The sequence below is a fragment of the Cotesia glomerata genome, unplaced genomic scaffold (genome assembly GCF_020080835.1).
Source record: "Cotesia glomerata isolate CgM1 unplaced genomic scaffold, MPM_Cglom_v2.3 scaffold_19, whole genome shotgun sequence".
NCBI classification, from domain to species: domain Eukaryota; kingdom Metazoa; phylum Arthropoda; class Insecta; order Hymenoptera; family Braconidae; genus Cotesia; species Cotesia glomerata.
The window spans coordinates 99,873-121,382 of record NW_025402330.1 but is presented as its reverse complement, the minus strand read 5'-3'; the positions used below and the strand labels follow the sequence as shown (position 1 = coordinate 121,382).

Below are 21,510 nucleotides of genomic sequence, written 5' to 3'. Positions count from 1 at the left end.
GAAAATTAAGCATATGATGAATCTTCTGACAAAAGGTTGCATTTTTGGCAAAACGAAGTATCATATGTATACTGTAGAATGGCAGAAACGTGGACTTCCTCACATTCATATCCTCCTGTGGTTAGAAGAAAAGCTGAGACCAGAATCTATTGATAAGGTAATTAGTGCTGAACTGCCTAATCAAGATCAAGATCGAGAACTATATGAAATAATAAAAACAAATATGATTCACGGTCCATGTGGTTCTTTTAATAGAAATTCTCCCTGTATGGTGGATGGTTCATGCACGAAAAAATATCCAAAACATTTTTTAAAGGAAACCCAAACAGGAGAAGATGGATATCCTAAATATCGTCGGCGATCTCCTGAAGATGGTGGAGTAACAACAATAATAAATGGAATTAATATAGACAATCGATGGGTGGTACCGTATAACCCTGTCCTGTGTCGTACATTCAAAGCTCATATAAATGTTGAAGTTTGAAACTCAGTGAAATCAATTAAATATATTTGTAAGTATATGAATAAGGGATCTGATCAAGCAGCATTCACTGTTGGAGATCTTGATGAAGTGACAAAGTATGAAGCAGGACGATACATTAGCACTTCTGAGGCAGTTTGGCGAATTCTGAGTTTTCCTATCCACGAGAGATTCCCTCCAGTTATGCATCTTGCTGTACATTTAGAAAATGGTCAACGAGTTTTTTTTAATGAAAATAATATACTCAATCAGATCAACAATTCCAAAACAACACTTATGGCTTTTTTTGAACTCTGTAAAGTGGACAATTTTGCGAAAAAATTATTATATTGTGAAGTTCCAGCTTATTATGTCTGGAGAAAACACCAGTTTCACAGAAGAAAACAAGGAAAAATTGTGCCAGGTTATTTAGGTATAAAAAAAGATCATGTTTTAGGCAGAGTGTATACTGTCCATCCTACCAATACTGAATGTTATTACCTCCGTCTTCTTTTGCATGAAGTTCGCGGTCCAGAGTCATTTACGGCTTTAAGAACTATAAAAGATGTAATCTATCCTACATTTCAAGAAGCTTGCAGAGTAATGGGATTGCTCGAAGACGATGCTTATTGGGATCAAACTTTAGCAGAAGTCTCAATTTCTGATTCATCTTACAAAATACGTGAATTGTTTGCTGTTATGTTAGTTTTTTGCCAAGTTGGAGATCCGATTAAATTATGGGATAAATATCGAGATAATTTCACGGACGACATTAAAAGACGAATGAGTAGGAATCGCGAAAACTCTGAGTTAGATCTTGATATTGTTTACAATCAATGTTTGATTAATCTTGAAGATATGGTCATTGCTATGTCAGGTAAGACTCTTTTACAATTTGGACTCACTTCACCATCTCGAGAACAAGAATCTGTTATTATTAATCAACAATATTTAAATGAATTAGCTTATGACATTGCTAAGTTAACCGAAGAAGTGATAAAAAGTGTTCCGATACTGAATAAAGAACAGAAAGAAGCATATGAATCTATATTTAATAGTGTCGTTTCTGATTATGGACGATTGTTCTTCCTTGATGCTCCTGGTGGAACGGGAAAAACATTCTTGATTAATTTGTTGCTTGCGAAAATTAGAAGTGAAAAAAGTATTGCTATTGCTGTTGCTTCTTCAGGAATTGCGGCTACTTTAATTGACGGAGGCAAAACAGCTCACTCGACATTTAAATTACCTCTTGAAATGAATCATTCTGATAATATTCTATGCAATATTTCTAAGCAGAGTGATATGGCTCACGTTATCAGAGAAGCAAAACTGATAGTATGGGATGAATGCACTATGGCTCACAAAAATGCTATTGAAGCTCTCAACAGAACTCTTAAGGATATAAGAAATAGTGACCGAATAATGGGTGGAATAACTGTTGTTTTAGCTGGTGACTTCAGACAAACTTTACCTGTTGTACCACGAGGTACACGGCGTGCAGATGAAGTCAAAGCCTGTCTCAAATCCTCAGTTTTATGGCCTCATGTGAACGTACTGTCTTTGAAAATTAATATGCGCGTTTATATGCTACATGATTTGAGAGCAGAAGAATTTTCAAAGTTACTCATTGATATAGGGAATGGACAAATTTCAGAAGTTGACGGACGAATAAATATTCCGGATAACCTAGGTGATATTGTTGATGATTTAACTACATTAACTGATAAAATATACCCAGATATCAATAAAATTGAAATTAATTGCTCTTCATAGCTGAAAAAAAAGCTATTTTGACTCCAACGAATGATTCAGCAAATAGCATTAACAACTTTTTTCTGGAAAAGCTATCAACTAATCAAATGAAGTATAAATCTATTGATACAGTCGTAGAAGTTGATGATGCTGTCCATTATCTTGTCGAGTTCTTACATACATTCAATCCACCCGGAATACCATCTCATATTCTCAATCTTAAAATTGGAGCACCAATAATGTTACTGCGCAATTTGAATCCTCCAAAACTATGTAACGGTACCAGACTACAAGTGAAAAATTTACATAAAAATATTATTGAAGCTACAATTTTAACAGGTAAACATGAAGGAGAAGTCGTATTTATTCAAAGAATTCCTTTGGTTCCATCTGACTACCATTTCAACTTCAAACGTCTACAATTTCCTGTTAGGGTTTGCTATGCTATGACTATCAATAAAGCGCAGGGGCAGAGTTTAAAATTAGCTGGTGTAGATTTGAGACATGATTGTTTTTCTCATGGTCAGTTTTACGTGGCATGCTCAAGAGTCAGTTCACCGGACAACTTGATTATTCTTCAACCAAAAAAAAAGACGAAAAACATTGTTTACAAGGAAGTTTTAAGTTTGTAACTGTATAAAACTGTTAATTTTATTCATTGATAAGTATTGAGTGATTGTTATATTTGTGTTCATTACGAGAAATAAATTTTTGTAAAAAGTAAAAGCTGAGTTTTTTTTTGTGGTGTAGGCCTCCTGGGGATCCCGCCACGTTAAATAACGGGGACGCATCCCAATACACAGTACCTCATGGGTGATGCGGAAATCTGTGTATGACAAATGCATTGACTGGTACTATTTTTCCTGACTAAAAATTTTAAAAATTCACTTCATTTATCGATAAGAAAATATACATTTTTTAGTTAATATAAGAAATAAAGATTAAAATTAATAGTGTGCCCAGCGAAGTGGGCGGGTGGCTGCTAGTAACTATATATGAATCATATATAATTATATATAAATCATATATAATTATATATGCATTTAGTGATTACTATAAAACGTTCTCTGTTTTCATCTCAGAGTCTGCTACTCCAATGGTTAATAATCTTTTAAACTATAGTTTTTTGTGGATGAAATAATGGAACTGTATCAATTAATTAAACTTATAAAAATCGATCATATATTCGATTTGCCTTATTTGTAGGTATTTCAAGCTTTACTTTCCCAGTAAGTCTCATAGGTAATCAGGTAGCGTGTTAGTCTTTAAAACGTCAGGTCTCCGGTTCGATCCCCGCTCACGGTGAATTTTTTTTATTTTTATAGAAATAATTATATCTAATTATATATGATTAGATCTGGCCAATTTTCAGGTCTAATTATATATAAGTGATTATATATAACTATATATGATTAGGCAAATTCATTTTTTCCCGGGTACAGTAATTCTGAAAAAGAATATAATGAATATTATGAAAAATTGGTAGAAAAAGCACCCGTTCAAGTCGTAGAATATTTTAATAGTAATTGGAATAACAATAGAGAGGAATGGTGTACATATCTAATGGTCAAGAACCTTGGTGACAATTCGAACAACCGAGTAGAGTCCATGAATGGAAAAATAAAGGAAGAAGTAGGTCGTAATAATTATATGAGCTGTTTCGCTGTAAATTTTTTTCGATGGCTTACTTCTCATAACCGTGAAAATGATTTCAAAGCTTCAAAAAACTTCATAAAAAAAAAACTTCCTGTAGACAGTTATACTGAATGGGAAAATCTGTATTCTAATCATAACTAACAAAGCTTTTGGATACGTTAAGACTGAGCTTGAACATCATGATTACGTAACTTTTTGGAATGAAAAATTTGAGGAAAATGTTATTAATTCTGAGAATATAGAAGAAAATTATCAGATGAATTATAAATCACTTCAGATTACTACCACATTAAAAAGTTGTGAATGCTTCCATTGGTTAACGTTATCTTTACCTTGTCAACACATTTTTTCAATTAGAAAGCATTATGGTTTATCATTATTTTCTGAAGATTTATGTTCTGTAAGATGGTCGAAAAATTATTATCGACAACACCAAAGATCTTTTCGAAATTTAAACCAAAAATCCATCACGAAAGTTAAACAAACACAAGTTTCGAAAGTTAATTTACCTCAAAAGAATTTCGATAAAATAGAATTACAAAAACAATGTAAATACATAATAAATGATTTAAAACATCCCATGAGCTCAAGTTGTGGCCAATATTTTGAAAATAAATTAAAAGTTCTAAATGATATTATTTTTTTTTTGGAAAAGGATCGGATGTCGCAATAGTTCAAGTAGATAAAACCGCTTTAAGAATTAATGAAAATAGTGTTCAAGAAACGACAGTATCAGAAAAAAAAGTTGTATCAGTCTTTGATAAAAAAAAAATAATTACGACTTTGACCGACAAAATTTACAATTCGTCAAATTATTGGTTAGCAGAAAATTGGAACTTTAAAATAGAAACTTTAAGAACTATAGATAATTATTGGAGACAATTAATTGAAATAAATGTATATGAAAAAAAAGTTGAATCTGCAGCTACTACTAATGAAAACAAAGTCAAGAAGAATACTAAATTCGGACAAATAATAGAGCTTGATAAAAGTTGTACAGTTTCTGAACTTGATGAACCTGTGAAAGTGAATGTTCGTGGTCGTCCGAAAGGAGCCACATTAAATACGATAGGACTTCAAAAAACTAATCGTCAAGTAATGCCTTTTGTTCTGAAAAGTAATTATTTACAAGCTATTGACTTATTAAATTGGTTGCAATTACCTCAAAAAATGGTTGATAACGTACTGAGAAACGAGTATATTATTAAATCTGAAGACATCTCTAAAGTTTGTATAAGTTAGAAGCTTGAAGATCCTTTCATGAATAAATCGGTTAATTTAAATATTCTCGAATGTTATTTTGATGAAGAAAGTTTTCAAACACTCATACAATCTGTAGAAGATAAGAAAAATAGCAATGTCGGCCATTGTAATTGTTGTAATGAAACTTTTCTGATGAGCAGTGGTTTAAGAGTTATATACTGTGATTATTGCTTGAAATATTATCATTATAATTGTGTTTTTTTGAAAACGATGCCTAAAACACTTTGGTTATGTACTAAATGTAAAATTAATAAGATAAAAATTAATGACGTCGGTCTTGACGTTGCAAAAACTTAAAGAAACTATATGAATCGTCCTAATGCTTTTCTCGATGTCTGATGCATATATACAATAGCTTCACCGAAGCCAATTGCAAAAATAGCCACTGCTATAATATAATTATTATTATTTAGAAAATTTAACAATGCGAAGTAGTTATTAATTTTTAATACCTCGACACTGTCCATTGTCAATATAAAAGTACTGAAAATGTTACCGGTATTTGTAGTATCTACACATTGCATTGACATACTAACTATTTAATTGAGTGATATTATGTAATAACGAGCTATTAAATAAAAATAAAAATAATTAATAATCAATATATTTCACAAATGATTATTTATGTTTTTAATTTAATAATTGAGCATATTATTTCCGTACTTTAAATTAATCATTTAGATTGGATTACAATATTACTCCTGTATCTATTTATATTCTTAATCTAGTTTTAATTTCAATTTATATTGTATTTATACTTTTAGCAGTACTAAAATTTCTTGAGCTCCGTAAAATTTTAGCCCGCATAGTTACTTTTCTAGCGTGTCTGTAGACTTTATTTTTATAATACTAAGTTTAATAATTTCTTATTAAGGTAAAAAACCCAGTTATTGACACTGGCCTAGTTATTGACACTTGCAATTTTAATTTAATTAAAAAAAAAGTAAATTATGATAAATCAATGAATAAAATTTTTGAATTATAAATTTTAATTTGTAAATTAATATATTATATTATATTATTATAATATTTATTTTATTTATTTAGTTCCCAAAAAGATAGATATACAAAAATCGTACATATAAATCCTAAAGAGGAAACACAATGTTCCCTGTGCATAGGTTCGGGAAGAGTTAATAGGCATATATGGTTAATTTATCATATGTGCCTATTTAACAAAATATACTTAGTATTGAAAAATTTGTACATTATTTATAATAGAAAAATATAAAGCGAAAACATAGAATAGCACCAGAAACGTGCAAGTTTTGTAAAAGTTATAATTATTATTCTTCATACGATTAAATACTATTATTACGACTAGCGCAAGTGACATATCTTTTATTCGGTTGCTAGTTGTTTCTGACTGGACGTCAACCATATTTTAATATTATTTTTAGTTTTTTTAGTAAATGTATGTGTATTCTTTATTTCATTCGGTAGCTTATTAATATATTTAATTGCAGTATACAATGGACTGCTTTGAAATTTAGTCTTCGTTATTTTAGGTCCTTGGATTATTTTGTACCTAGATCTACCTTCATAATTATTATATTTATAAAAGCACGTACTAAAGAATTTAGTCAAACTACAAAGTACATATTGCTGTTTAATATTTAATATATATTTGTACTCTACTCTAATTTTTTTTAGAATGCGTTCTTGTACAGTAAAAAGTGGTTTGATAGAGTTTTTATACGCACCACCCCACGCTATAATACCGTAGTTGATGACGCTTTCAAATAACGAATGGTATAGCATTTTCAGTACTCTACGTTCCATAAAAAGACTCAGTTTATATACAAGAAATTGAAAAAATTTAATTTTTTTAACGGTCTCCTGAATATGTATATCCCATCTCAAACAACTATCAATATAAATTCCCAAATATTTACATCTACCAACTTTTCTTATTATTTCATTATTTATTCTAATTACAGTCTTTGGAATAGAATCACTATATTAAGAGAAAGTTAAATACACAGTTTTCCCCACATTTAGTGTTAATTGGTTATTTTTTAGCCAACTGTGGACAATTTTCAAGACTTCGTTCATATCTCTTTGCACTACGTCCCAATTATCTCCCGCACACAGTATAGCAGTATCATCAGCATATGATAGAAGGTATTTTTGGTCTACAGCTCGAAAAATGTCATTAATATATAATAAAAACAATAGGGGGCCGAGTATTGTTCCTTGTGGGACACCAATTCTTACATTTTCATGTTTACTGTAAACTCCCTTATATTTTACTGTCTGTACTCTATTTTCTAAATAATCTTTCATCAATTTATTAGCAACACCCCTTACACCGTATCTTTCTAGTTTGTTCAGCAATATGTCATGATTTACAGTATCAAATGCCTTAGCTAAATCGAGAAAGGTAACAATTGTTCGTTTATCATAGTTTAAGTTGTCATATATATTTTGAATAAGATCAGCATGAGCATCACTTGTGCTCTTGTTTTTTAAGAAACCAAATTGTCTCTCATTAATTGTATTACATTCTGTTATAAAATCAGTCAAACGAAAATGTATGAGTTTCTCTAGTACTTAGGCTAAATTTGATATCAATGAAATCGGTCGGTAGTTACTGGGCTCATAGTAGTCACCATTTTTGTAAATGGGTACAATAACTGCCGTTTTTAGGGCACTGGGCCAAATACCTTCAGTTAAGCATAAATTAAAAATATGCTCTAAAGATTTGCTAATACAATGTGCCGAGATTTTTAATATTTTACTATTTATTTCGTCCAGACCACCCGCTTTATCTTTTAGATTTTTAATCGTTTTAAATATTTCATTGGCATCTGTAGGTCTGAAGAAAATTGATTTACAATTGTTTTCTACTAAATCAGATGTCCTGCTCTTATTAGTTTTATCAACATTAATCTTTTTAGCTAAATTAAGCCCTATGTTGCTGAAAAAATGAACAAAAACATCAGCAATATCTTTGGCAACAGTTACTTCTTTATCATTATATATTAATTTTTTAATATCATTGTCTGCTTTGTTTTTCCTCCCTAATTTATTATTTATGTATTGCCATAGTTTCCTACTGTCACTCTACTGTTCTTGTTGACCTGTTCAGCATCATAGTTTTTTTTCGCTCTTAAAATTACTCTATTTAAAATTTTACAATAGTTTTTATAATTGTCTTTAAGTTTAGAGTTATTTTTATCAAGCTTCCATAAATTATATAAAGTTTCTTGAGTGTTACAAGATTTCACAATGCCCTTAGTTATCCAGTTTTTCCTATGTAAACTAAGTTTGCCTTTATTTCTAGATATATTTGGTTTTCTTTTCAGTGTTGCTTCTTTAATTAAATATTTTATTTCCTTAATTAACGCGTCTATTGCTATATTTGGGTCTTGTATATCAAATATGTAATTAAAATCAGTTTTGTCGCATAGTTTTTTTAATTTGTTATAATTAATGGAAGTATTAGAGGCTTTAAAGATATTTTCTTTTTGCCAGTTAATTGTTAGAAAAATTGGATAGTGATCTGTGAAAACATTAGTGTATGTAAAAGAATTTGAGATAGCTGTTTTAGATTTAAAAAACATATTATCAATACAAGAACCCTCTAGGTTACTTGGTCTAGTGATGCCACTAAAACAATTGACATAATTTAAACTTAGCATAATTTCAATGAATTGTTCCGATATAAAGTCCGTTTTAAACAGGTTGATATTAAAATCTCCAACAATACAGTGATTTTTGACATTTTTGTTTGAATTTAAATATTCTTTTAATTGAACATTAATGTTTTCAACATTAACATCATGACATCTGTAAATACCAGTGATTTTTAGCTACGTTATCTGATTAATTCTTAATATAATTGATAATATTTTACACGGACCTATATTCTCGATAGTAGATGTATAAGATAGTGTAGATTTGACGTAGATCACCACTCCATCTGCCTTGTTGACATCTCCATGGTTGTAGTGCACAGTATAGTTATCAAGTTGGTAGTACTTATAGTAATCAAGTTTCCATGTTTCGATACAAACAATAACATCCGGTTTACTGTCAAGTCTGTTTATTAAAGTTTCTAGGTTGTGATAATTGGCATTTAAACTTCTTACATTAACATGTAAAATTAGAACATTACTGGATGTAAAGACCTGATTTAACTTGCTTAAACAGCTATAATGTTTTTCAATTTTTTCATCATTTTCACCGTAATTATCCATTGGTATGAGATGTTGCTTGTACATTTGTCGATAACGTAGTATCTCTTGCTTGGCCAGGTATCCGTCCTAGGAATTTCGGAATCCTAGGTAACGTAGGATAATCCGTCATGTTGATAAGCTTTTGTAATTTAAATATGATGTATTCACATTTAGTTGTGCTGTCGTTTGGATGATGATTAGTACACTTATCTTGTTGATATTTTTCATTGTAAAATGCACAATTTACACATTTGATAGAATCAGCTTGGCAGTTGGAAGTGTCATGGTCACCAGAACACTTTAAACACTGTCACATTTTGACATTTTTTACCACTGTGATTTAGACGTCCACACTTGAAACATAGGTTTAGATTAAAGTCATCAATCACTTTGCAGCATTGATATCCTGTGTATAGTTTGTACTCGTTCTTAACAATAGCACTGTATATTTCAGGCGCAGCTTCGAGTATGACAGTGCGTTGTTTTGCAATATTTTTAAAATCACTAACTAGTTTGAAGTTTCCATTGAGCATTGCTGGATTTCTATTCTTAATATCTTCTGTGAGGTCATCGAGGGTCATGTCATTTTGTACATCCAATATTTTCATTCTCGGTTCCTTTAGAGTTTGCACCTCAACTTGGTACTTGTTCTCCAATTTTCTATTTAGTATAGCCTTCGTTCTATCTACATCCTCTTTGTTTTTGCACTTAATAGTGACATCAACAGATTTGTTTGTCACAAGTTTCTTGATCGGCACAGTGATGTCTCCCAGCAACTGGCTCTTAACTTGGTTAACTGTATCTCGATTATTTTTATCTTTAGCTTTGACCACGATGTTGGGTATGATTTTCCTAGTGTTCTCCTTATAAGACTTTGCTATATCTGCATAACTATCTACGTTGCTATAATTCTTGTTACTTTTATCTTTCACTACTTCTCTCAATAAATCATTTTTTTATTTTAGTTCAATGTTTAGTTCCTTAAGCAGGTCATTTTCAACTCTGAGGATGGCCAGATCATCTTCTATAACTGTGTCATCCAGTAACATACCTTCTCTTGTCTTGTTTAAGGAAATGTTTTGACGCAATTCCTATCTAACTTTTTCTTTTTTGAACCTTTTAGCGTGTGCAATAATTGTGCGCGCATTTTCACAAAGTTCAATGTTGTCAAACTGACTATTTAGGGTTATGTTCATATCATGATTTTTGCATATAACAAACAAATCACTGATAAATTTACCCGAACCATTTTTATTTAATCGATTAAAGTCATTAGTGTGATAAACACTTTCACATATTATACATATCACAATTTTAGGGATTTGTACATTGGAATGGCACTTAAAAGTTTTCGTACTACTTTTTGCGATGTGTGTATCGCTCGCCATCTTGGTATACTATTATATCTTGGTATATAATAAATTTTATTAATGTATTATTATAAATTTTATTTTTTTAATTAGAATAAAATTGCAAGTATCAAACAACGAGGCCAGTGTCAATAACTGGGTCTATGCTTATATATAATTAACAGACATAAAAATTTTTTTTTGGTAATCACAAAAAGTGTAAAATGATGTTTATAATTACGTTTAAATAATTCTGAAATACAAAATTTGTCACATTTCCTATGAGATGTTTTGGTCTGCTCTGCTACTACCTCATGGTAAAATCATTATTTATTTTATTATTTAAATAAGTGTTATATTATAATGAAATTCGGTAAAATAAATAAATTATGAGTAATGACTATCCAAATATATATTAAAATCAATTTTTATATTCCATTTATGATAAACTCATATGATACATTATGTAGATCATAGAATCATTATCATCTAAGACAGCAGCACAGCAGACAGACACTTCAAGACGCACGGAGATCACCAAAGTTAAGCAGCATTGAGCAGGGTTAATAGTTGAATGGGTGACTGCTGGTGTTATAGCTATAAAATTATATTTAGATATTTTTTTTTGCATTTTAATTGGTTACACAGAATTGCGTAGGACCATATTAAATATTCTATCCATAAAATTAACCCAATAATTAATTAGATGTAATAAATATATAATTAAATTGTAACAGGGTAATTTAGCCTGTATCAGTAAAACCGATCACGCATGATAATTATTCGACGCAGCACTGGCGCGTCTCGGTTTTCGGGACCCATTAGCGTTAAGTGGGAGTAAGTCTGAGGTTTCTTGGCTGATCGCGTAGCTGCAGTGAGTTAGAAGTAGTGCAGTGCTCAGTTCAACAACATCAGCAGCCAAAAAGTCCAAGAAGGAAGCCAGTTCTGAACAAAGAGTTTCCTCAGCACAAATTTAACCAGGTATTGAGACTTTCACATTTTTGATGAGCCAAGGGGGTCGTATACCCGGCTCATCAATTTTACTACTTCTCATTATTAATTAAATTTTGATAATTCAATTGTTTATGATAATTTGCTCAATAATAATTAATTATTTTAATTGATTTGATTCGTTAGCATTGTGAGCATTCCTCTTGGGGGATTTTATACCTGTGACGTCTGCTAAAATTCAAAATTTTTTGTTTATTTTTAAATATATGTAACTTCTTATTTTTAGTATACAATTTGTCATACCCTTGAAGTCTGTAGAAGAGAAATCTGGCCTATCTTTCCCACGATTTGATGACGCTCACACGAGTTACCCGGATCTCTTTGTATCTATCAGAATTTAACGACTTTGTTTTTCTAACTTTCAAATTTGTAATATGGTGAAGTCACCATCACGTTTTCCGCTTAAAGTCGTAAAAGTAAGACCTATAAGGCAATAGTTCAAACTACGCATAGGTTTATCCGGGTTTCGAAAAATCTAGAAACGCGATGATGCAAAATACCCTTGAGCTCTCCCTCAATTTTTGAATTAATTTTCCTATGAGTCCCATACAGACGCCGGTGTCGCTAACCATATATAAACTGCCCGAAAATCATTTTTCAACAGTTCGATTTCGACCAGGATACCACTGGTTAGCTCCGCGTCGGTCGGCTCCGGGCATCAAATTCTTCGGAAGCACAAAGTACTCCGTGATACACGAGACAGTGCCTTGCTCGTGGTTAGGTTACATTTAGTAGCACTAACACGGTAAATTCGTTTGATATTTACCATAGTTATATTCCGTTTTCTTTCTTTTTATTATTTTCCGCCGTTGAGCGTTGATTTTTCCGCGAGAATCGCGAAGTATATTGTTTTCCGCCGAAGAGCGTTGATTAGTGTTAAGTTTTTTCGCTTAGAGTCGCGAAGGTTAATTCATTATCTGAAATTACTCAATTTCTTCGTGATACACGAGATCCGGTAGTTCGGTAGCGAAAATACCTGAGCGTCGATTGAGTGCTAAGTTTTCCGCGTAAAGTCGCGAAGATTAAAATAATATCATTATTAGTAAATATTTAATTTCTCCGTGATACACGAGATACGGTATTTCGATAGTGAAACTACCCATAGAAGGTGAAAGGGCCCATTAAATTTAAGCCTCTCTACAGACTTCCAGGGTAAGCCCAAAACATTATCTACTTTTAAGACATTATTATTTTTCTAACATTCGTGTTCCTTTTTTTTATCTCTATCTTTATTAACCGTTTTATAAACCCAAATTTGTAACACGTTCACTTGTTTTTCTCAATAAATTCAAACAAATAAACAAGTCGATTCTTTCATTTTTACTTTTTTAAAATAAAATAAGATCTCCTTTACAAAATAAAGCAACAACTAAACAATAGAATAGGTTACTCGTGACCGAAGTTAGCAGGATCCATCATCCTTACTCTCTCTAAGTTAACACTTAGAGATAATGTTCGAGCTTGTGTACCGCTCCACACTCCAACGCAATTTTTAATTTAGCTCCCGAACGGACAAAGTGACAACGTTCGGATATTTGAGATTTCTATTTCATATTCCTTGCGCCCATCACTCACTCCGTTCGTGACATACCCGAGGAATGTTCTAGACCTCTTGGGTTTAGGAGTCGTGAGAAATTAAATTATTGATTCGGCCGGTTAATAATTATTAACATCCTAGATTGGCTTAAATAAATTCATTTTTATTAATAAAATATTAATTAATTTCTAAACACCGAGAATAATTCCAATCGGCAGCTCACGATCGGGCAAGCGCCGCTCGTATACCCGAGGTCAAGGCTTGCTACGCACTAACGAACATCGGCATCTATTTTGAGCGCGCAAATTCCTGGCAATTATTTCACGTGATAATTTATTAGTAAGAACAATTGAATTATTATTGTTTAATATTATTTGTTACAAGAAAGTATTATTTATTTAATATAATTTATTGAGAATTGGCTACTGAACTTCGACGCGATTAAGATTGGATACCCGTGGATAATTTTTCGTGAATTTATGTTACGTTGAGATAAATTATTTTATTAATTATTTATTAATCGAAAAATTCCACGCGATCATTTTATATATTGAACTATTGAGGACTAAAATTATTATTTTATTGGAATTATTTATGAAAATATTTAACGGTGTGGATTAAGTCCCAGAAAATTAGTCAGAATTTTATAAAGAAATATTCTTAAGAATTTATTCAAAATTTAAGAAATAAATTACGAGTTGAATTGAAATAAATTTATGCGTCGATATTGTTCCTAAAAATTTATTTAATGTTGAGTATTAAACTCGTGGATAATTTGGAATAAATTCAAGCATCGGTTTTTAGTGTAGATTTTTTTGAGAATTAAATTATTAGTTGTGAAAATGGTTTATGATTTATTTGCGAGCTAATGACTGAAAATTTGAGTAAAAATTAATGTTGTAATTTTTGGAGTTTAATTTTATAAGTCAAAAATAAAAGTTAAGTAGAGCCAGTGTGTGTGTGTGTGTGAGCGGGTTATGTGTGTGAAGATCGTGCGGGATATGCGTGTGTGAGTGTGTACATTCTCTACTTGTTGGTGTTTTGCCGAGTAGAGTAGTTCGTACAGTCTAAGAGCGTGAGGGTCCGGTGGACAGCGCGACTTAGTTAGAAACTGCAGTATAGACGCTCCATAAGAGGGTACCGTCAGGATTAAGAATTTTGATAGAGCGTGAGGGTCCGGTGGACAGCGCGACTTAGTTAGAAATTACGGTATAGACGCTCCATAAGAGGGTACATCAGGATTAAGAATTTTTGTAACGATCTCTACTTGTTGATGTTTTGCTGAGTAGAGTAATTAACATACCTTAGAAGCCGTTGTATAGACGCCAAGTTGGGGTACAGCGGTAGTAAGCTAGAAACTGCAGTAAAGCGCTCCTTATGAGGGTACTGTAGGATTAAGAATTTTTGTTTGTTATAAGGAATTTACACATCGCCCTCGTATACGATAGCCTCTGTACGAGGTGCTTTGCTGACTACTTAGGTTAAGTTGAGGCGTCGGTTTTAGCCCGGAATCCTCGGTAGTAATAAGTCGTAGTGTTAAGTCAGTCTTAACATTCATACATCACTATAACATTCCCGTGGCTTTCTTCCAAAAATGAATATTAATTGACACGAAGAAAAAAAATTTTAAATGAGCATTGATAGTTTTAGTTAAAGTAATTGCAGGTCTTATAAGTGAAGTTGAAATCTGCCTAGCTTAAATTGTGACGAATTTCGCTGTTAATTAAAATTTCTTCCGTAACATCAATTATACATAGAAAATTATTTGTACTTTTTTTTACGAATTTTCTTAAAATGAGTAGCCAAATTTTTTTTCTATATCTCATGTGTTTAGAAAATGCAATGCTTTTAATCTGTTACATTTTCGCGATCCCGTAATAAGAACAGTTCATCGGTTATGTGATCAGCAAAAAAAAAAAATGTATGTAAAATTCTTAGTCCGTTGACTGAATAGCTACATGTAATGTTAAATTTTGGAAACGTTACAATGACTTTTTTGACGCTGCCAAAGAGACGATTGTTGTAAGAAAATATCACTATTAAGGAAGAAAAATATTTAAATCCGTTGACCTTGGAGGCCATCCCGGTATTTGCCTGTTTCTCTTCAGATTCTATCAAATTTTATATTTGTAGGAACTGTATTTAAAGAATATGAATTTTTTGACAATTATTACTCCCGCACTTCTATGTGGGGGAGGAATTTCGTAAGAACCTATTCGAGATAATTTCTTCGTTATAAATAAAAGATTTCAACAAAACTTCGAGTCTACAAAAACTATCGATTGGAAATGAGAAATTTTCATTGTTAACGCCCCCACCATCCCTTTTAGGGTAAGAATTCGAGAAAATCCATTCTCAGCTGAACTTGACATCGTACACGAAGATTCCTACCAAATTTAGAATCTGCAGGAGTTACAGTTTGGAAATTAAAATTTTAGATTTTGACACCCACCCCCGCAATCCCTATCGGAAGTAGAATTTTTTGGGATCCGTTTTGAGATGATCTCATGACAAATGAAAGATTCCTACCTAATTTCAAGTTTGTAGAAGTTACAGTTTGGAAATGGAAATTTCAAATTCTAACACCCACCCCCGCAATCCCTGTCGGAAGTAGAATTTATTGAAATCCGTTTTGAGATGATCTTGTAACAGGTAAAATTCGTGATAAAAGGGATTTTAACCCCTTTTATTATCTAAACAGTTAAATTAAACCGAGTCTAGTTTTCATGATCCGAAAGTCCTGGAATAGACCGTACTAGACAATATCAATAAAATCCCCGGCTCGAATTTAGAGCTCGCCGATGTCCAGGGTCAACAGGGGATTGTCCGAATAAACCAGAACTAAACGTAATAGAAGAAACAATAGAAATCTTTTATTTAGTAACAATAATTAAACATTGTGGTGAAAAGAACACCCTCCTATCACCTTTACAAAATGGTAGTCACACTCATTCGTCCAAATCCGCGCTTTCCGGTATTTTCTGTTTTACCGACTGATGGTAAAACAGGAATCAGCTTACCGACTTTTTAGTAGGATCGTTTTCTGTTTTACCGACTGATGGTAAAACAGGAACCTGCTTACCGACTTTGTAGTATGCTCGTTTTCTGTTTTACCGACCGTCTGGGAGCTTCCAAAATTCACGTTATCCAGTTCGCGGCGCTAGTGGGTCAGTTTCCTACTCGGGATTCCCCCGGAGAAACGAGAGGATAGTCTCCAGCTCCCTTCTCCCGCGGTGCTGCCACCCAGGTCCCCGAAGTCGAGGTATCTAGCCGACTTCCTCGACCTCCTAATCGCCGTTCCCAAGGATCGAGAGGATAGCCTCCAGCTCGATCCTTCCTACTCGACTATGATCACCTGCCGCACCCTGACAGAAGGTCGGAGTACGGGGAGTCCGTAGTACCCCTAAGAGATGAGCTCCACTTACCTTGGTACAGTCGTACTCTGGGTAACTTGGAGTCCTTAGCGTTTTCCCTTCTGGATAGCTTCCACAGGGAAAATCGTCTCAGTGGTACTCGATGCCTCTTCCGCGATAAATTTGGGACTTTATCATTTTTCCAAAAAGTCACTTGCAACGAAACGGAAAGATCGTTTTAGACACCTATCGCCAGGTTTAGAAGCTCGATAAACGTCAATTAATTCTAAGTTTTTAATTTTCTCTTTGAAAATTAAATATCAGATGCATTCAATCAATTCAACAGATTACTTAAATTTTCAACAGAATACGTTTCCATACAAATTTTTGTCCGGGACTTAGAATAATTTTGGGCGTTCTTACAGCTATTCTACGGCGCACTAAAATAATTTACACAGCGTTCTCCAGGCCAATTCTTATGATTGTGGATTCTCCAAAATTCGAGCCTATCCGGGCAGACATTTAGCGCATACCAAAATTAAACATAAATAATCATTACTTAACAATAATTATAATAAACAATCCTCGTTGTGCCCAAAAAAACGAAACGCCCGAGGCAAAATAATTTTCCTTCATCGGATTTTATCGGCAAAATTCCGAATTCCGTATCAGTTTATACCAATATATGGTCTTTAATTAAACAATTAAAAAAAATGACAAAAGATATAAATAAACAATAAAATTTCGGCTCTTTAATGCCCTCTCGTGCCGGCTCAGCCGGCAGAATATACCCAATTCGCCGGGTGCGTCACACAAATAACAAAAATAATAAAACATACTTTAAACAAAATTAACTAACAAAACACATTAAGTAATACATATAATAATTAACTAAAATCTGGATATAGAGTTGGGTTCCTGGGGTCGCCACGACGGTATCTATGTTGCAATCTCTACATGATAAATAAAAGATTCCTACCAAATTTACGCCTTTTAGAAACTATATTTTGGAAATTAAGATTTTTTTTTGTCAACACCCACCCCCGCAATCCTTATTGGGGGTGATTCGTCGTAAAATCCACTCTTAGATTATTTCTACATCACATAGAAGATTCTTACCAAATTTGGAGTCTATAAGAGCTATAAGTCTATAGCTTGGAAATTAAAAATTTTAATTGTTAACATCCACCCCCGCAAACTCCTGTAAGGTATCTTAAAATTCGTTCGTATATTATTTCTACATCTCTTAGAGAAAATTCCTACCTAATTGGAGTCTGTAGGAGCTATAGCTTGAAAATTAAAAATTTTCATCGTTAATACCCACCCCCGCAATCCGTATTGGTAGTAGGCTGTCATTAAATCCACTCTTGAATCATTTCTACATCACATAGAGCAGATTCTTACCAAATTTGGAGCCTATAGGAGCTACAGCTCGGAAATTTAAAATTTTCATTGTTAAGACCCACCCCCGCACTCCTCTGTGAAGTAGGATATCGTAAAATTCGTTCATAAATTATTTTTACATCACTTACAAAAAATTCATACAAAATTAGGAGTCTGTGGGAGCTAAAAGTCAAAAATTTTTAATTTTCATTGTTAACGTCCACCCCTGCAATCCTTATTGGGAGTAGATTGTCATAAAATCCACTCTTAGATCATTTCTACCTCGCATATAGCAGATACTTATCAAATTTAGAGATTGTAGGCCCTATAGCTTGGAAATTTAAAATTTTCATTGTTAAGACCCACCCCCGCATTCCTCTGTGGAGTGGGATATCGTAAAATTCATTCATAAATTATTTTTACATCACTTACACAAAATTCATACAAAATTAGGAGTCTGTAGGAGCTAGAAGTCGGAAATTTTTAATTTTCATTGTTAACGTCCACCCCCGCAATCCATATTGGTAGTAAATTGTCGTAAAATCCGCTCTTAGATCATTTCTACATCACATATAGGAGATTCCTACCAAATTTGAAGTCGATAGGAGCTATAGGTTAAAAATGGAAATTTTCTATTGTTAACGCCCCCGCAACCCCCCTTGTGGGTGGAATTTCGTAAAATCCGTTCTTAGCTGACCTCTACTCGGTGAAAGGAATATTCCTACCAAATTTCAAGTCAATCGGCCTTATAGCTTCAGAGATATCGTGATCAGTGAGTTCAAAAACTTGATCTCCTATATATATATATAGATATATAACCAATTTATATATAAATATATATAAATATTTTTTTTCGGGTATCAACGACAAATTATGTAACACAGCACAAGCTACAACAATTGTAGTTGAACAAATAAGTTTATTCGTTAATCCTCTTGATAAACAAGGAAATCTTCGCTTCCAAACACCGTAAGTCCTTTCAACTATTATTCGAGTTCTGCTCTGGATATTATTATAGCTGTTTCAGGCAAAATTTGGTGCATTAATAAAAATTCTCTGTTATAAAAATAAATATTATTTATCGCTGCTTACGTTATTTGTTCATCTGTAACTGGATTGGCAATGGGCGTCATTAGGAAAGGTAGGCATGGATATCCAGCATCACCGACAAGTATCCCAGTTAATTCACGTTCAGAATATCTCATGTAAATTCGAGAATTTTGGAAAATTCGACTATCATGAGCGCTACCAGGCCATTCTGGAACAATATCTAAAAATTCCATCCGTGGGCCAACAATCGTCTACGAAATAATAAAAATTATTATATTATAAGTTCAGTCTGTAATGACTAGTGAAAATAAAAGAAATACTTACTTGCACATTCAGAGAAAAATAGCCCTTTCGATTTCTGTAGATTTCATTAATATTTTGAAACCTTGTATGAACTAATCGGATATGAGTAGAATCAATTGCTCCATCAACCCCGGGTATTCCAATTGCTCCATTACCAAATCCCAAACGTTCAAAAAGTCTCTGGTTTTCTAATTTTGCTGCTTGAGTTCGAGGCATTTTAATGTAATCACGAATTTTGCTTGCAAGTAAAACGCTCACACGAAAAACTATTCTGGAAACTGTTGGTTGTGATACTGTCATGGTATCACCTAAAATGAGCTGTAAGAATAGTTTTATCAAAATATATATCTGTTTCAAAAATAAAAATGCTCTTTTCAGCGTTCTCTAAGTTAACAAATAACTGTAAATAAGAAATAAATAAAAGTTTGGAAAATCCAAAAGTGCACGACTCATAATGCTCATTTAATTATGAAATATAAAAAAAAAAAAAAAAACTTAAGTCGTTCAAAATTAATTGCCGAAAAAACAGCTGTAGTAGGAATGTACTGCACAAGCGCCCCTGGTGGAATAAAATGTACATAATATCTATAAATATAGATATATCACCATCCATGTTAATTTTACATGGATATATATAGATATACAGTCTTGTAGTTTTCATTTTTTATTAATTGTAATTAAACGACACTGAATTAATTAACCATTCGCATTCAGTGACCTACAATCGTCGATTAGAATTAAAAAAAAAAAAATTTAACTCAAATAATTGATTTTTTCACAAGTTACAGTGTTTCCGGGGTTTCATACATGACGGACAGGAAAATTTTTTGACCTATTTTGATGTTTTTATCCGTTTCTATTGCAGTAAATCAATTTTTAGAAAGTATGAAATTAATCTTCATTAAATTATCTCGACAATAGTATGCAAAATATCTTGATTCCGTGAACTAACAAGGCTATAATACTAAAAATAGTTGCTAAAATGAGGCGAAAAAAATTTTTCGATCGTAAAGCACTCTCTGATGCTTCGCATCATGAGTCGTGAAATATTCTCAACTTAATTTATAATTACCTGAAAACTTGCAGTTGCATAAAATCGCAAACATATTAATAATTGAAAAATTGGTGGAATTGGTAATCCTCGTTTATTGACTTTAGTTAAATTTTGTTCTATAAGAGGTAATATTCCAAATTTAACACTATCCTTGTTAAATCTATATCTTTGCTTGAATTCGATGTCTGAATAAAAATCAAAAGGATCTTGCACATCTCGAATATAACGTTTTGGAATACGTATGATTAAATCGTCGTCGTCCAAATCAAAATTGATATCATTATTATCGTCGATGTCAATATTGTATAACCCCAAAAAATTCATTATTTGAACCACTTTTTTCACTGTAAATACATTTAAGATTATCTCAAGTCAACTGAAATGGTGACTTAGAAAAAAACTCTCGTATTTGGATGAAAAGTTAGGTTAAGGTATTTTACACAGTAAAAAATTTTTCGTCATTGTGTAGAGTGTTAAAATTTGAGTGTTGAATATTACACTCTAGTGTGTAGCATTTAACACTCTCATGTGTTGATTTAATGATTCAACACACTAGAATGTTAAATTCTACACACTGGAGTGTGATATTCAACACACAAATTTTTAACACTACACAATGGCGAAAAATTTTTTACTGTGAATAAGACCGTCTTATTTGAATATGAATACATCAGAAATATCTAATGCTCAAGCTTGTCTCAAGTTAAAATTATGAATATTTATCCCAGCCACATGTCTTAACTAAGATCAAATTTTGAAGTATATCTTAAGGAAGCTGTATATGAATCTAAACGCTGCCTTAAGCTTGTGCTTAAGGTGCACTTACACTTAAGCCCGAACTATGAATATATACAGCTTTATGTTTTCTGAACGATGTTAGAGCTGTATTCATAGTTCGGGCCTAAGTGTAAGTGCACCTTAAGCACAAGCTTAAAGCAGCGTTTAGATTCATATACGGCTTTCTTAGGATAAAGATGACTTTCAGAGTAATCTCTTCCGACCATTAACGAAGCGTTACAGGGTGGCAACTGAACACTAATTTCAAAATTCCCTGACTTTTCCATGACTTTTCCCTGACCAAAAATAAAATTCCAGAACCTACAAAAAAATAATTCTTATTCAAATATTTGTTATAGTTGCAAATTATTTTAAAAATAA

At 32.4% G+C, this 21,510-nt stretch overlaps 2 protein-coding genes across 2 annotated transcripts; one reads left to right on the top strand and one right to left on the bottom strand.

The window, feature by feature from the left end:
* Positions 1-520: 520 nt before the first annotated feature.
* LOC123274027 lies at positions 521-5,110 on the top strand. Its single transcript, XM_044741527.1, has 4 exons — positions 521-2,150; positions 2,234-2,734; positions 3,699-3,851; positions 4,794-5,110. Exons 1-4 carry the CDS (start codon positions 521-523, stop codon positions 5,108-5,110), a joined length of 2,601 nt encoding a protein of 866 aa, XP_044597462.1.
* Positions 5,111-9,325: 4,215 nt separating this feature from the next.
* On the bottom strand, positions 9,326-20,691 carry LOC123274026. Its single transcript, XM_044741525.1, has 6 exons — positions 20,371-20,691; positions 19,320-19,616; positions 19,038-19,246; positions 18,796-18,963; positions 9,702-10,251; positions 9,326-9,619 (listed from the first exon to the last, which is right to left on the bottom strand). The coding sequence occupies exons 1-6, from the start codon at positions 20,674-20,676 to the stop codon at positions 9,326-9,328; spliced, it is 1,824 nt and encodes a 607-aa protein (XP_044597460.1). The 5' UTR covers positions 20,677-20,691.
* Positions 20,692-21,510: the final 819 nt, after the last annotated feature.

Excerpts from the sequence above, each read along its gene's own strand:
- LOC123274026 (XM_044741525.1), bottom strand. The coding sequence starts at position 20,676 with ATGAATTTTTTGGGGTTATACAATATTGACATCGACGATAATAATGAT. Across the intron at positions 19,247-19,319 it reads ATTTTTCTCTGAATGTGCAA|ACGATTGTTGGCCCACGGAT; the intron begins GTAAGTATTTCT and ends ATTATTTCGTAG. Across the intron at positions 9,620-9,701 it reads CAGGATATCAATGCTGCAAA|TGTTTAAAGTGTTCTGGTGA; the intron begins GTGATTGATGAC and ends AAAATGTGACAG.
- LOC123274027 (XM_044741527.1), top strand. The coding sequence starts at position 521 with ATGAATAAGGGATCTGATCAAGCAGCATTCACTGTTGGAGATCTTGAT. Across the intron at positions 2,735-3,698 it reads ACATGATTGTTTTTCTCATG|AAAAAGCACCCGTTCAAGTC; the intron begins GTCAGTTTTACG and ends AAAAATTGGTAG. Across the intron at positions 3,852-4,793 it reads AATAAAGGAAGAAGTAGGTC|CTACTACTAATGAAAACAAA; the intron begins GTAATAATTATA and ends TTGAATCTGCAG.